Source organism: Onychomys torridus, chromosome 22 (assembly GCF_903995425.1).
Source record: "Onychomys torridus chromosome 22, mOncTor1.1, whole genome shotgun sequence".
In the NCBI taxonomy this organism is placed as follows: domain Eukaryota; kingdom Metazoa; phylum Chordata; class Mammalia; order Rodentia; family Cricetidae; genus Onychomys; species Onychomys torridus.
Window position 1 is genome coordinate 18,956,948 of NC_050464.1, and position 15,714 is coordinate 18,972,661.

Genomic DNA, 15,714 nt, shown 5'->3' on the forward strand with positions numbered 1-15,714 from the left:
GTTCGCCACAGTCTCAGCACTGGGAAGGCAGAAGCAGGAGGATCACTAGTTTGGGGCCAGCCTGGGATGCGGAGCGATTTGAATGCCAGCCTGAGCTACATAGAAATAGACCCTGTTGCAGCAACAGCAGCAACAACAACAACGAAAATAGAGGCGCTGTGGGAGGCTATTTAAAAAGACGGAGGGGTGGGGGTGAGGTGCTGGAGAGATGGTACCGCAGTTAAAGCCCTGGTTGTTCTAGCAGAGGATCCGAGTTCGGTTCCCGGCACCCATGTTGGGGAAGCACCTACACCCACATATATACACATAAATAAAGTTAAAATTAAAAAAAGATGGAACTAGTCATGGTCGCACATGCCTCTGATCTCAAGGCTCTGGAGGTGGAGGCGGGAAAAATCAAAAGTTTTAGATGAGGCTGGGGGTCGTGGTTTGCAACTTGAATCCCAGCGCTAAAGCAGAGGCCGGCAGATCTCTGTGAGTTTGAGGCCAGGCTGGAATACAAAAAAAACCCTGTCTCAAAAAACCCCAATATTTCCATACCTTGAATATTACTTCCTCTTCCCCCCCTTTTCTTCTGGTTTTTTGAGACAGGGTTTCTCTGTGTAGTTTTGGTGCCTGTCCTAGATCTCACTCTGTAGACCAGGCTGGCCTCGAACTTACAGAGGTCCATCTGCCTTTGCCTCCTGAGTGCTGGGATTAAAGGTATGCACCACCACCCAGCAAGAGCTTTGTTCTTTTTTTTTTTTTTTTTAAATATTTATTTATTTTTATTTTATGTGTGTTGATGTTTTGCCTGCATGTATGTCTGTGTGAGGGTCAGATCTTGGAGTTACAGACAGTTGTGAGCTGCCATGTGGGTACTGGGATTGAACCGGGGTCCTCTGGAAGAGCAGCCAGTGCTCTTAACCTCTGAGCCATCTCTCCATGGCTCCCAGTTTGTTTTATGTATGGTATAAAGGATGGAATCTATGTCCGTGCTGAGGATATGCTCTGCAGTGAGTATACCTCCCAACCTTTCACTGAGTGGGTATCTAACCAGGAGCTTTACCACTGAGCCACACCTCAGTCCTCACTGGGATGGGGTTGGGGATACTAGGCAGGCACTCTGCTATTAAGTTACATTCTCAGCCCTTCACCTCATATTTATATTTATTTGATTTATAAAGTATGTTAGTGAGACAGAGTCTCGTGTATCTCAGGTTGGCTTGGACTCACTGGATAGCTAAGAATAACCCAGAATTTCTTTTTTTTTTCTTTTTCCGAGACAGGGTTTCTCTGTGTAGCTTTGCGCCTGTCCTGGAACTCACTCTGTAGCCCAGGCTGGCTTTGAACTCAGAGAGATCCACCTGCCTCTGCCTCCTGAGTGCTGGGATCAAAGGCGTGCGCCACCACCGCCTGGCTAACCCAGAATTTCTAATCCTCCTGCCTCCTCCACGCCCCAAGTGCTGGGATATCAGAAGTGTGCCACCAAGTGTGGCTAATGTGGTGCTGAGGATAGACCCAGGATTTTGTTCATCCTAGGCAAGTCCTTCCCCTACTGAGCCACATCCCAACTCCTATTTTTTTTTTTTTTAAATTGGGATAGAGTCTTACTAGATAGCTCAGGCAGGCTTTGAACTCACAGCCATCCTCCTGTCTCACGCTCTCAACTTCCAGGACTGTAAACTTTTGCCAACAGGCTTGACTAAGCTTCTTTTTTTAATCTCAGGTACATTTTTACATGCATTATTTATTTAGGGGTCAGGGGCCATGTCACCGAGCACTTGGGGGGTCAGAGGCGAACATGTGGGAACTGGTCTCTTCCACCCTGTGGGTCCTGGAGGCCAAACTCGATCATCAGTCTTATGTGACAGGTACCTTGACCTGCTGAGCCATCTTAAGAATATTGTTTCTGCTGGGCGGTGGTGGCTCACACCTTTAATCCCAGCACTCGGGAGGCAGAGGCAAGCAGATCTTCTCTGTGAGTTCGAGGCCAGCCTGGGCTACAGAGTGAGTTCCAGGACAGGCACCAAAACTACACAGAGAAACCCTGTCTCGAAAAACCAAAAATAAATAAAAAATCAAAAATCATTGTTTCTTAAGGAGAAACAGTAATTATCAGATGAACCCCTGATCCCGAAGATAACAGGAAAGCCATGGTGGTGGCAGAGGCATGGCAGAGATCTGGAGAGTCTAGAGGTGGGCCCCTTTCTGCTCTCTCCCTGGCTGCTGCAGAACTACCCTGCTTCTGTGTCCTGTGCCTTCCAAACCTGTAAGCCCTCAGGGTCCCTGTTCTCACCTTCTGCTCACTTTGTGGTCTTATCCAAAGCAGTCTAGCCTCCAGCTTCCTCCGAGGTTCTCAGATGGGTTACCCTTTCACTTGCCTGTCCCTATTCCGCCCTGGCTACTTAGCCCCAGGAAGCAAAGAACGGTGAGAGGTGATCTAGCCGGAAACCATATGGCTTGGTGGAGGGCAGAGATCCAGGTCTCAGGGAGGCTAGAGACCGTGTCCCCTGGACAGCTGTCCCCAGTGACCAGCGGGGAGAGAACAGATCTTGCCACAGGAGCTCATGGGGTGACAGGGAAGCAGAGTGTCCCAATACATTCACTTTTATAACCAGCCAGGTGAGGGTGGGATGTGGTTCACTTGGTAGAGCGCTGGCCCGGTGTGCACAAAGCCCTGGGTTCCTCCCATAAAGTCGGCAATCCCAGCACTCAAGAGGTTCATGAGTGTGCTGGGACCATAGCCCAGTGGTAGAGTCCATGCTTAGCATGGATGAGGTCCTGGGTTCAATCCTCAGCACCCAGAAAAAAAGAGAGAGAGAGAAAGGTTCGTGAGGGAGATGCATCCTCAGGCTAGCCTGGGCTATGTGAAATCCAGTCACAAAAAACAGTCTATTTTAGCTCCATTTTATATGTAATGTTCAGAAAGATAAGGCCCAGAGTCTGACTGATTTGGCCTACGGTATACAGCATCAGTAGAACCCATTGGTAAACTCATATTGAACTGGGGTCATGGAACACTTTTTTTTTTTTTTTTCGAGACAGGGTTTCTTTGTAGCTTTGAAGCCTGGCCTGGAGTATAGACCAGGCTGGCCTTGAACTCACAGAGATCCACCTGCCTCTACCTCCGGAGTGCTGGGATTACAGTCATGCGCCACAAGCGCCCAGATCAATGGCGCACCTCTTTAATCCCAGCACTTGGGAGGCAGAGGCAGGTGGATCTCTGTGAGTTCAAGGCCAGCCTGTCTATATTGGTGAAATTATTAAGGCCACTCCACGTACTTAAAAGGGAGGTTTATTTTGTGGGGTAATTTACAAATGAAGGGGTAGGTTGTAGGGTCTGGCAAAGGTATGGCACAGTCCGGCCGTGTTCTCTGGAGAACTCTGCTTGGTCTACCTCCAGCGTCCAGGGTCCCGGAACCAAGAGCGACCTCTCCTCTTGCTCCTGGGTCTTCAGCCTCCTCCCTCAGCCCCGCCTTGTGGGCGTGACCACTACCGAAGCCTCAATGAGGGTTGGAACTTCCAGGCCAAGGCTTGGATGGCTACCCACTACAGGTCTACAGAGCGAGATCCAGGACAGCCAGGGATACATAGAGAAACCCTGTCTCGATATATGTATATACACATAATATTTTTTTCCTGTATCACATGCAACTGAATGGAATGTGGGACATAGCAAGGCAAAATTTCTGTTGTACCCACTGTTCCCTGCTCTCTGCCTGGAAATAGACAGTGTATGGTTGTTTATTTAGCCTGTCTGGGGGGCAGCGGGAACCCAGAGCTGGAGCAGGGACTTGGTACCCACCCCTTACTTCTAACCCTGCCGCCGTCGATTCTGTTGGCGGACGGCAGTGTTCAGCTCCAAGGGTCTTCTGCCCCAACAGGTCTCAGCTATGTAGGGCCGCAAGATCTAGGATTTAGGGTTGGGGAACTATTTATTCCTTCTAGAAACCAACAGACTGTCAGTGGCAGCAGGGATCAGACACAGTCCATTTTGTCAACCCCAGTAGCCTGCAGAATTCCTTTAATCTCCCTCCCCCCACAAGACAGGGTTTCTCTGTGTAGCCCTGACTGTCCTGGAACTCACTCTGTAGACCAGGCTGGCCTCCAACTCAGAGATCCGCCTCTCCTGCCTCCAGAGTGCTGGGATTAAAGGCGTGCGTCACCACCGGGTGGCTACTTCCTTTTATCTTTTACGGACTTCAGCTCAGGTAAACCCGGATCCTTGGTTTAAGGAAGAAAAGCATTTTGCTGGTGTGAAGAAGAACTGGAGTTTATTAAAAATAGAAAGAGGCCGAGTGTAGTGACCCACACTTTTAATCCCCGCACTCAGCAGGCAGAGGCGGGTGAATCTCTGAGTTTGAAGCCAGCCTGGTTTACAGAGTGAGTTCCAGGCTAGCCAGGGCTACATAGACCCTGCCAAAACCAAAGAAAGGTGTTTGCTTAGGGAAAGAAGAAGACACACACACGTGTAAGTCTGGGTATGGGCTTCTCCTAGAAGAGTCACACTTAAGTGTCTTAGAAGTGGACAAATATGCCATTTTAATGGCTCTCAACATCTCTTAAAAGATTTTTTTTTCCAGACCTGAGGACTAAACCCAAGGCCTTTGTGCTCTACCACTGAGCTAAATCCCCAACCCCATCTCTTAATTTTTTTTTTTTTTCCAGACAGGGTTTCTCTGTAGTTTTGGTGTCTGTCCTGGATCTCGCTCTGTAGACTAGGCTGGCCTCGAACTCACAGAGATCCGCCTGCCTCTGCCTCCCGAGTGCTGGGATTAAGGGCATGCACCACCGCCGCCTGGCTTAATTTTTTTTAACATTTATTTATTTATGTAGTTATTTATTTGTTTGCCTGTTTATTTATGTGGGGCCGTTTACATTTACTATGGCACCCTAACTTGGTAAGAGGGTAAGCAGCTTGCGGGAATTGGTTTTCTCCTTGTGCTATGTGGGGCCGGGGAAGGAACTCTGGTCAGGAGGCTTGGTGGCCTTTATCTACTAAGCTATCTGACAATTGGGATTATAAAATGGGGACCTTGGACAGGATGACAGTCTGATAAGGTAACACCAGCAGCCCGTGGGGTCACACAAGGGCTTTTTCCTGAGACTGACAGATAATTGCAGGTTTTGAGCTGGAAAGGGAGAGAAAGGCCAGCAGGAAGATGTTGACTGGGTTGGACTGCAGATTCTCAGTTGGAGAGAGGCTTCGACCAGAGTCTAGAGGGCTCCTCTCTGTTCCCACACCCTGTTAATGTGTGTGTGTGTGTGTGTGTGTGTGTGTGTGTGTATGTGTGTTCATGAGTATATCTACATGAATGTGCATGCAGGTATGTGTGTGTAGACCAGAAGTCAATGTAACTTAGTATGTGTGTATGCACATGTGTGTTTGTATACACTTTCACGTGTGAGGACATGGCACACTGTGCACATGTGGAGGTCAGAAGACAAGCTTTACCTTCTGGCTTTTTTTTTTTTTTTGGAGAGTGTGTCTCCTGTGTAGCCTTAGTTGTCCTGGAACTTGCTATGTTGACCAGGCTGGCCTTGAACTCACAGAGATCCACCTGCCTCTGCCTCCAGAGTGCTGGGATCAAAGGTGTGTGCCACTACACGCAGCCTGATTTGTTTGAGAGAGGGTCTCTCTTCCCATCTCTTCATAGGAGTGATGTGATTCCTGACACCTGTACTTTATTTGCCTGATTGGTTTTGTTTTAAGGAAAGGAAACTACTTCTATAGACCAGGCTGGCCCTGAACTCACAGAGATCTGCCTGCCTTTGCCTCCCAAGTGCTGGGATTGAACTCAGGTGCCACCACCGCCGGCCCCTTTTATTTTACAACAAATTCTCACTATGTAGCTTGGGATGGTTTTAAACTTTTTTCCCCCCCTGGAGCTGAGGATCGAACCCAGGGCCTTGCACTTGCTAGGCAAGTGCTCTACCACTGAGCTAAATCCCCAACCCCTTAAACTTTTTTATTTGTGTATTTATTTATTTATTCATTTATCTATTTATTTATTTGTGTGTGTGTGTGTGTGTGTGTGTGTGTGTGTGTGTGTGTTTGTATACACACATTTGTGTGCCCTGGCACACGTGTGGAGGTCAGGGGACAACTTGGTGGAATTGGTTCTCCCCTTCTACCACATGGGACCTGGGGGATCAAAGTCAGGTCATCTGGCTTGGTGGCGAGTGCCTTTACCCACTTGGCCATCTTGCCAGCCAATGAATCTTCAATCCTCCCTCAGTCTCAGAGTAGCTAGGATCATAGGCATGCCCCGCCCCCCATGCCCAATGTGGCATAGAGATCTTACGTGACTTTCACTTAGCAGACGATTAACACACGATGCCCTTTCTCAGCATTATCCACTGTGGGAGCCAGCCTGTGGTTGGCTGAGAGGCTGTGGGAAGGGGAAGTGGAAACTCAGACGGGGAACTACCTTGCCCCTGGGGGTCACTTGGGTAGAAACTGGAAGAGCCAGGATTTGAACTCACACATTCAGCTGCCAGACCCTTGATATTTGCCCTGACCTTGGTGTCAAACCAGGGCAGGCACCAGGCAAGTGGGTCAGAGGGGCCATTTAGGTGGCCTCAAGGCATCGTTAGGTCTCCAGGGGCCCATCACCTATGGCCTCAATCCTGAACCCTGGTGCTCTGCCCAACCCCCTCGATGGGCGCAAGGGGCCCTCTGGCCCCTCCTTGGGGAGGAGCTCTCAGAGAGAGGTTTGTGAACTTGTCCCCAGAGATGGTCATCCAAGGTTAATAGTCACTAAGGTCTAGGCCTAATGTGTTTGTATGGGGAGGCCTGGAAGGAGACCAGGTAGATGGTTAGGATCTGTAGATTCTTGTTTGCTTGTTTTTATGAAAGGTTCTCAGGTAGCCCAGGCTGGCCTCCAACTTGCTATGTTGCTTCGGATGACCTGGAACTCCTGATCCTCCGTCAGATCAGCTGGTTTTATGTGGAGCTGAAGGTCAACCCCAGGGCTTCAAGCATGTTAGATAATCGTCCTATTTACTAACTGAACCATATTCCTAACTCACCGTGTGTGTCTGTGTGTCTGTGTGTTCTGACTTTTTGAGACAGGATCTCATAGCCAGGTGGGCTTCAAACTGTCAGGCCCTGGGATGTGAACCACTAAGCCTAGCTCTTAGAAAAAAAAAAGTTTTATTTTAAAATAGGGATTCTGTATGGCCAGACTGGCCTGGAATTTCCTATGATGCCCAGTCTGACATGAACCCACAATCCTCCTGCCTCAGCCTCCTGAGTGCTGAGACTGCAAGCATGTTAACCTTTGACTTAGAGAACCTGGGTCAGGACCTCCCTGGATGGTTTGGAGACTTGTCTGGTACATGACTCTCTCTGCTATACCTACCCCAACAAAGGTGTAGTGGGACTCAGGGGGACCACCTGGCTACCAAATCCTAGGTTGGTTGATTTAGGATATATGGTTTTGGGAAGGTTGGGGGGTATGCCCCCCCCCCCCCCACACACATTCAGTAGCCTACAGAAGGTCAGATGGAAGGTAAAATAGAAGCCTGGGTCTAAAAATCCTGTGTGGTAATGCTCTCTTGTAATCCCACTGTTTGGGAAGTCGAGGCAGGAAAATCAGGAATTCAAGGTCAGCCTCAGCTACATAGAGAGTTCGAGGCCGGTGTGGGGTGTGTGAAACTCTCTCCTAAAACAATAATAAGGGCTTTAGGATGTAGCTGTGTTAGGTTGGTTGTCGGTGGCCTTGCATGCAGAAAGCTCTGGGTTCGAGTCCTCCCTGGTGTAGGTGCAAGGCTTTAATCCCAGCACTTGGGGGTGGGGGTGGGTGGAGCCTGGAGGATCAGGTGTTCAAAGGCTATCCTCAGTTTCAGGTGCTGCTTGTTCAGGACCCTAATCAGTTTGACCGCAGCCTGGGCTTCATGAGATCCTGAGATAATTATAAATAAATAAAAAGGCCTGGGTCAGGCCATCCAAGATGGAAACCTGGAGTCCCTCCCTTCCCGACCTTGGACACTTCGGGATAAGAGTGACCAGCAGGGCAAGCCACCAGGGATCCTCCAGGCGTCCTCTGGGTGACCTTGAAGTATGCTGGTCTCCCCGGGGAGGGGGTTCTAATCCGCGGCTGGGGGACTCTCAAGGCCCCAAGGTTGTGAGTCCTCCCCCACGGTGGCACGGGGCGGGCCGTGCGGGCTAATCCCGTATGTAAATGACAGCCAATGGAGGGTGGTGTTGCGCGGGGCTGGGATTAGGGCCGGGGCGAATGGCTGGCAATCTTACTGGGATTACAGAACAAAGAGAGAACCTCCCAGAGCCCGGGCTCGGCTTCGCGCTCGCTCCGCGCCCCGCCCTCCGCCGCAGCCCGCGCCGGGGGTGGGGGCCCCGCGCAGCCCCCGGCCGGCCGCCCGCCCGCACCGCGTCCGCCCTCCTTCCCTCCCTCCCTCCACTGATCCTGTCCCCCATTCCCGGATTATTAACTCGGCAAGCAGAGGCGACTGGATCCACCGAGTCCTGGCCACCGGGCCGGGGCCGGGGCGCCCGGAGCGCTTGGGGATCCTGCAAGGTAAAAAAAGGAGAAAGTTTGACGAGGGGTGGGGTGGGAGTGGGGGCTGGGGTGGAGAATGATGGACAGGGGGTGCTCGGGAGCTCGCCTTGGCCTTGAGCCCCTATTTTGCACACCCACCCCCCCCTCCTCCCAGTGTGTTGTGTGCATGGGAGGTCCCTTCCCCTCCCCTCCCCCTCCAGGTGTCTCTGTTCTAAGGCCCGCCTTTTGGGGTGTGTGTGCACGTGATCGGGATTATAATTCGAGTTTGGAGGGGGATGGGTTGGGATGGTCAGCTTCTTCCCTCCGGATACCTGCTGGAATCGGGAAAGCGGGCACCGCTCTTAACCCTCACATTCCCTGGAGGTGGAGAGAGAGGCGCCCCACTGGCCTGGAGCCCAGCAGGCCCGGATACAGTTGGGCGAATGAGGTCAGTGGTGCTGCCCTGCCGTGGGAGGCTGGTGGAAGGGGCGTCGGAAAGAGGCTTTAAAGACCTCCTCCCCCCCACCCCCCGCTTTTTTTCCTCTCCTGTCTCCCAAAGCGCGAGCCGAGTCCGCACACTGTGCCCCAAGAGCGGGTGGTATCTTTTTTTTTTGGGAGGGGGTCACCCTGTAAAGGAAGGGGCTGGCTGGCATGGTAGGAGCCGGACCTCCTTGGTTGGTTGGGGGTGACGGTAAAGAGACTTAGGGTGGCAGTGAAGAGGGGCACAGAGGGTGCCAAGGAACAAGTTGGGGAAGCCTGGGCTGTGGGTGGTCTCTGAGTTCTCCAAGAGGAGGGGGAGGGGCCAAAAGGGTGCTCGGCGGCTCCCCATCCGGAGTTCAAGAAGTGATCTTGATCGTCGCGACACCTCCCGGCCTTGCAGCCAGGCAGGAGCCGAGGGTGCAACCTTCCCCTGGCCTAGGCCCCGGGGGAAAGCTGGGGGGACGTGGCTCTTAAGAGTTCTTCTGCCCAGTCAGGAGGCTAGTGGAGCTGTAGCTTTGGCATCTGGTCGGGCGACCCGGCATCCCAGGAGTAGACTTGGGCAGTTCCTGGGTCCCCATCCTGGTGAAGTGAAGGAACTCGGGAGCCGGGCTCCCCGATGGAGTGTGTGTCTCTGGAATGTGGGGTATGATGGCCGGACTCCCGCAGCTTTTTAGAGGAGTGGGGGTTTTTGCAAGGGGCTTCTCCTACGGCTCGGCTCGGAGTGCAGAGGCAGCGTCCCGGGTGCTCAGTGGTCAGTGCGCCGTGTTCCTCTGTTGAGGTCCTCCAGTCTCTCTGGCCTTGGGAGGTGCCTTGATCCGTTCATTTATTTTAGCAGCGTCATTCCCAGAGGGAAAGGGCACCGGCATCGATTATTTATTCTATTTGGAGCAAGAGGAAGTGGTAGGAGACTGGAGGCTGGCAGCTGGGAGGGGCTGGGTAGTGGGGCATCAAAATGGAGTGCCCATACCGTCCGGTACCTCGGCAGCGTAAGTCACCTGTTTGGGGCTTCAGGAGTGTGTGCGATTGACTTTGGCCTCTTTAGAAAAGCTATGGACAGACCTAGAAACAGGCCTAGCCTGGAGGTGAGGGGGGCGGGGGTGTCGGAACCCCCTAGCCTGTTTCTGTGTTGTGGAAAGCTCACACTGTATCTCATTCCATAGCCAGTTCTGAGGATGACCTAGAAATTGCCGGTTCCAACTCCAAGGGTCCCAGTGGATCCCAGAGAAACAGGAAAGGATTGGGTCTATGCAGTCCTCCTTGGCTGGTCATTGGACACAGGAGTTTGGTCGTGGGCATGCCTAACTTACTAAATCATCTAGATTCGGGGGAGAAGGGTCATTTATTTACATACTAATGACATTTTTGTTATCATTTAAGGCAGGCCCCTGACACGCGGCAGCAGTCTAGTGCCTGGTACTTGGAAATAGTCCGAAAGGCAGACATAATAATAGAGGTCTCAGAGGCAGACCTCAATTGCTGCATGTGCAAAGATCAGGGCGTGTATGGCTGGGTAATAGCTGGGTTGTTGGGGACCTGAGCTGAGCTTCCCTGGTGGGAAGGCTTGGGGTATTCATCATGTTTTGAGTGTGACCTCGGGACCACAGACAGCCTCTCCTGGCCTGGACCCTGGTTTTTCTCACCTTGGCCCACCAGTGAGGACACCCTGGAAGCACTCAGGGGATACTTCTGTGGGCCTGGCTAAGGGAGGGTGTATCATCGTGTAGAATTTTCCTCTTTTCTTTCAAACTTGCCGAGTTACACTTTGTCCCCAGAGCCTACCAAGTCTGTCCTGGCTTTCTCCTGTTCAAGTGTGTCCCTTTGGTCGCACTAGATGTGAGTGGGGGTGGGCTCTTGTTATTCACTTGTTGAGAGGCTACATGTTGGAGTGAATGACTGAAACCCCCTGTTAATTTTCTCTGTGTGTGTGTGTGTGTGTGTGTGTGTGTGTGTGTGTGTCTGCACATGCACATTCATGCTGTGAAGCAGTAGGCTAATTAGGTAGTTACTTTATAGCTCAGGCTGACCTGTAACTCAGGGCAATCCTCCTGCTTCAGTCTCCCAAGTGCTGGGATCACAGGCATGTCCTAGTGTTTTTCTAGGACATCTTCCATTCCAGGTTACCAAGGGACACCCTGTCAAGTTATTCCAATCTATGTGTTCCCCCAAACACAAACTGGCACTGTGTTCTCCGGCCTGATCCTTTCTGCATCTGTGTGTGTGTGTGTGTGTGTGTGTGTGTGTGTGTGTGTGTGTGTGTGTGAAGCAGCCAATGACACAAACCAGGTTCTTTGGGACAAGCCAGCTGCCTGGAGCCTACAGAAACCTTGACAGACACTTGAAAAGCAAGATTTGTGGTGGTTAATTCAGAAGCACCAGGGGACAGGGCAGGATCCCCACCTCACACTGAGTTGGTTTTGTTTTTATTTTATTGATTGACTTATTATTTAAAACAGGGTCTCACTATGTAGCCCAGGTTGTCCTTGAAATCATGATCTTCCTGCTTCAGCCCTCCCAAGTATTAGGACTGCAGGCAAGTGCCACCACGCTTGGCGTGAACTCAGGGTGCTCGAAGGCACTCCTGGATGAGGAGAAGTGGAGACGTGGACCCTTCAGAGAGTAGAGAAGTCCCAGCAGAGACTTAATAGTGGAGGTGGGCCTGGAAAAAATGGATTTCTGGCCTTAGGAGTCAATAGCATGGAGGAGCGGGGGAGCCCCTTGTCAGCACGCCTGTCTGAGGTCTAACAACCCCGATAGGAGCTAGGGAAATAGAGTGCTTGGCACCTAATCATGAGGATGTACGTCAATCCTAGCAACCATGTAAAGAGCCAGGCATGGTTGTGCTAGTTGCCATTCCAGTACTGGGGACAAGGGGACAAATGGACCTCTGGGGCTTGCTGGCCAGCCCATCTATCTAGCATATTTGGTGAGTGTCAGGTCCCAGCGATAGGCCTGGTCTTAAAACAAAACAAAACAACAAGGTGGTTGAAAGTAATGGTGCAGGCCCTTGGGGAGGTGGAGGCAGGGGGATGGATCTCTGTGAGTTCGTGCCCTGCCAAGTCTACATAATGAGTTTCAAGCCAGCTGGGGTATGTCATATTGACACCCTGTCTCTAAAACAAAACAAGGTGGGCGACCCTCCAGAAGAACAGCCCCGGGCTGGAGAGATGGCTCAGCGGTTAAGAGCACTGAATGCTCTTCCAGAGGTCCTGAGTTCAATTCCCAGCAACCACATGGTGACTCAGAAGAACAGCCCCCTGAGACCTCTGGCTTCTGCGTACGCTTGTATTTACACACACTAGAATGTTGCAGGATATTTGATCACAGTGTGAACCCCCGAGATTGCGTGGCTTACTGGAAGAACCTGTTTTGAATTGTGGTGTGGCTCAGCCCTAGCACACACCTTTAATCCAAGAGTTTTCTGCTTGAAGATTATAAACAGGATTAAGTCGACCATAGGTCGGGAGGTGGAGCCAGCAAACCGTCGACAGGAAGTGAACATAGGATTGTTAAGGAAAAAAGCCATAGAGAGTAAGGAGGAGTCAGGAGGATGGATAGAGAGACGCGCAGGAAGTAGAAGGGAGGGCCATGGAGTTTGAGAGACATGTTTGAGACGGTAGGAGAGAGGAGAGGCTTATGGGACGTTGGTGGAGGAGGAAGGTCAGCTGGGTGCTGTCTCTGTCTCTAAAAAAATGAAGTGAGGAGGGGCTGGAGAGGTAGCTTAGCAGCTAAGACACTTGTTCTTACAGTGGACCCAAATTCAGGTCCCAGAAGCTCTATGTTGGGTGACTCACAGCCACCTGTACACCTCCAGGTCCATGGCATCTGACACCCTCTCCTGGACTCTATGGACACCTGCACGTGCCTATCTTTAAAGATAGCTTTAAAGATAGGATCTCCCATCCAAGTACTAACCAGATCCAACCCTGCTTAGCATCAGGCATGTCCAGTACAGTATGGCCAGGGATGAGATAAGATCTCACTAAGTCTCCTAGACTGCCCCTGAACTCCCTCCATTCCACCAGCCTCAGCTTCCCAAGGGGTGGGGGGAATCCGAGGTGTGCACCACCATGCCTGGCTTTAGCATTTCATTCTATAAGCTAAAGACAGTCACTACAGCTGAGGGACACAACTAAGATATGAGCCCGAAAACTTACTGCTGTAAACACTTCTGAAATACATCCCAGTGCCAACATCTGGATCTGGAGAGTCCAGGATTTCTGGCTCCTGAGGCTCTGAGTTCACACAAACCACGCTGAGAGACTTACTGGAGATGCCAGCATTCCCATAGTCCAAGGGATCCCTGATGTTCTGGGGAAGTAGCCTGTGTTGGATCACCCTGCTGACATCAACTTCTATTTCTGAGGGCCTCATTTACCCCAGGGGCCTTCTAAAGAGGATCTCTCGGGTGGCACACATTTATCATCCCGGCACTTAGGAGGTGGAGGATGGAGGAGGATCATGAGTTCCAGACCAGCCTAAGCTACACAGTAAGAGAGACCGTTCCTTGTAAAGCCAACCAACCAGGGCTCGTGAGATGGCTCAGTGGATGAAGGTACATGCCACCAAGCCTAGCGATTTGTATTTGATCTCAGGGACCCGCATGGTAGGAGAGAATTGCCTCTCCCAAGTAGTACTCTGGTTTCTATATTGCCTGAATGGCGCGCGCGCACACACACACACACACACCCCACATACACACATACACACAAAACTAAAGTAAATTAAAATGTAAAAAACTAAAATAAGCACAAGAGTGTTGCTCTCTGCCCCCAGGAGAGCCTGGCCCCCATTTACATGTAGTCTAGCTCAGGAAAAACATGGCCAAGGTCACAACAGCTCACATTTCCTCTCATTAGTGAGCCAAGTTGGTAAATAAGACTCGAAGAGAATATTTCAACCAATTTAGAAAAACACCTCTTATCCAAGTGTGCTGCTGCAAGCTGGCAGTGCAGGTACTTCAGGAGACAGAGCGAGGATGATCAGGAGTTCAAGGTCATCCTCCTCCATGACACAGCCAATTCTAGGGCAGTGTGGACTACAGTCTTCCCCATCTCCAAAACTGGAGGAGGAGAAGGGGAGGGAAACAAGGAAGAGGAGGAGGAGAGAACCACCTCCGGGGCCAGTGAGATGGCTGTGAGTAATGGCGTGTGCCACTAAGCCGGATGACCCAAGTTCAGCTCCTGATGAGACTCATATGGTAGGAGAGAATGGACTCCTGGAGGTTGTCTTCTGACCTCTGTCTGTCTCTCTCTGTGTCTTTCTCACTCACTCTCTCTCTCTCTCTAATAAAACAAACAAATAATAAAAAAAAAAAATTAAGAAAGAAAATCATCTCCCAGCACCGCTAAGTATGTTTGCCCGGGGTCCTTCTGCTCAGGGCCAGATGGACCCCTCATCCGACCACTTCCATGAAGGTCCAGTAGGGACAGACTAGGTCCCAAGACCTCAGCATCCTTTCCCAGGGTCACACCAGGACTCTACAGTCTCTCCCATAAACATAACTCTTTGTTGTTGTTGTTGTTGTTTTTCAAGGCAGGGTTTCTCTGTGTAGTTTTGGTGCCTGTCCTGGAACTCACTCTGTAGTCCAGGCTGGCCTCAAACTCACAGAGATGCACCTGGCTCTGCCTCAGAGTGCTGGGATGAAAGGCGTGCGCCACCACCGCCCAGCTTTTTTTTTTTTTTTTTTTTTTTTTAAGGCACCATAGTGTAACTCTTAGGCCACTTGCAATGCAAATTCTGGAATTTCTTTTTCCTTTTTTTCCTTTGATACTAGAGAAAGAATCCAGCCGGGGCAGTGGTGACTCACGCCTTTCATCCCAGCACTTGGGAGGCAGAAGCAGGAGGATCTCTGTGAGTTCGAGGCCAGCCTGGTCTACAAAGTGAGTTCCTGGACAGCCTCCAAAGCTACAGAGAAACCCTGTCTCGAAAAACCAAAAAAAAAAAAAAAAGAATCCAGGACCTGTTCTTAATGGGCCAGTATGCACCACTGAGCCACACCCTAAGTCCCTCACTGGGGGATTCCTGGCATATGCACCCTACCACTGCACTACACATATAACATGGTTGTTTTGAGACAATATCTCCCTATGTAACCCAGGCTAGTCTCCTCCGCCTTATGGCAATTCCTGCTTCAGGCTATGGTTGTTTTTTTTTTTTAATTTTGCTTTTACATTTATCAATCTATTGGGGGAGGGGAGTGCCACATGTGGAGAATTCAGGACAGCTTTCAGGAATCAATGTCTCCTTCCACCAAGTGGGTCGAACCCAGTTCATCAGGCTTAGTGGCGTACACCATTATTAGACTGAGCCATCTAATCAACCCCACGGCCTACAGATTTTTGAGACAGGGTCTCACGATGTAGCCCAGACTTAGCCTTGAATGTACAATCCCCCTGCCTCAGCATCCCAAGGGCTGGGATCCCAGGTTTGCCCCACCACGCACGCACGCACGCACGCACGCACGCACGGCGACATCCTTTGGTATTCAAGCAGGCGAGGTCTTTTAGAGAAACAAACCTTCGAGATTGTGATTTCTGTACTCCTCCTCGTCTGTTCCCTGGAGCCCCGTCTACTGGAAAACACATCAGATAGACAGGCCAACCTCCGCCTCACGCAACATCAGCGCTGGATGTCGAAATGATGAAGAATGAGTCCAGGTGCGAAAGTTCACGCTATCCAGAGTTCAAAGCCAGGTCACAGCCTGGCTTCCGGAGTCAGACAGACGGCGAGGGAGACGGCGAGATGTCTCAGC

General features: G+C 51.0%; 1 protein-coding gene across 5 annotated transcripts in view; it reads left to right on the plus strand.

Annotated features, from left to right (window-relative positions):
- Window positions 1–8,027: 8,027 nt before the first annotated feature.
- The window catches only part of Gtf2ird1 (GTF2I repeat domain containing 1), a 76,463-nt gene continuing 68,776 nt past the window's right edge, over window positions 8,028–15,714 (plus strand). For 2 of the 5 annotated variants that reach the window (XM_036171956.1, XM_036171960.1), the window contains exon 1: window positions 8,470–8,522. Coding sequence is in view for 1 of the 5 variants with exons in the window: in XM_036171955.1 (XP_036027848.1) it covers window positions 8,223–8,522 (300 nt within the window). In the remaining 4 variants the exon portion in view is untranslated. Of the gene's footprint in view, window positions 8,046–8,212; window positions 8,523–8,780; window positions 8,932–15,714 lie in introns of those variants that run through there. The other 3 variants (XM_036171959.1, XM_036171955.1, XM_036171957.1) reach the window with 3 other exon arrangements.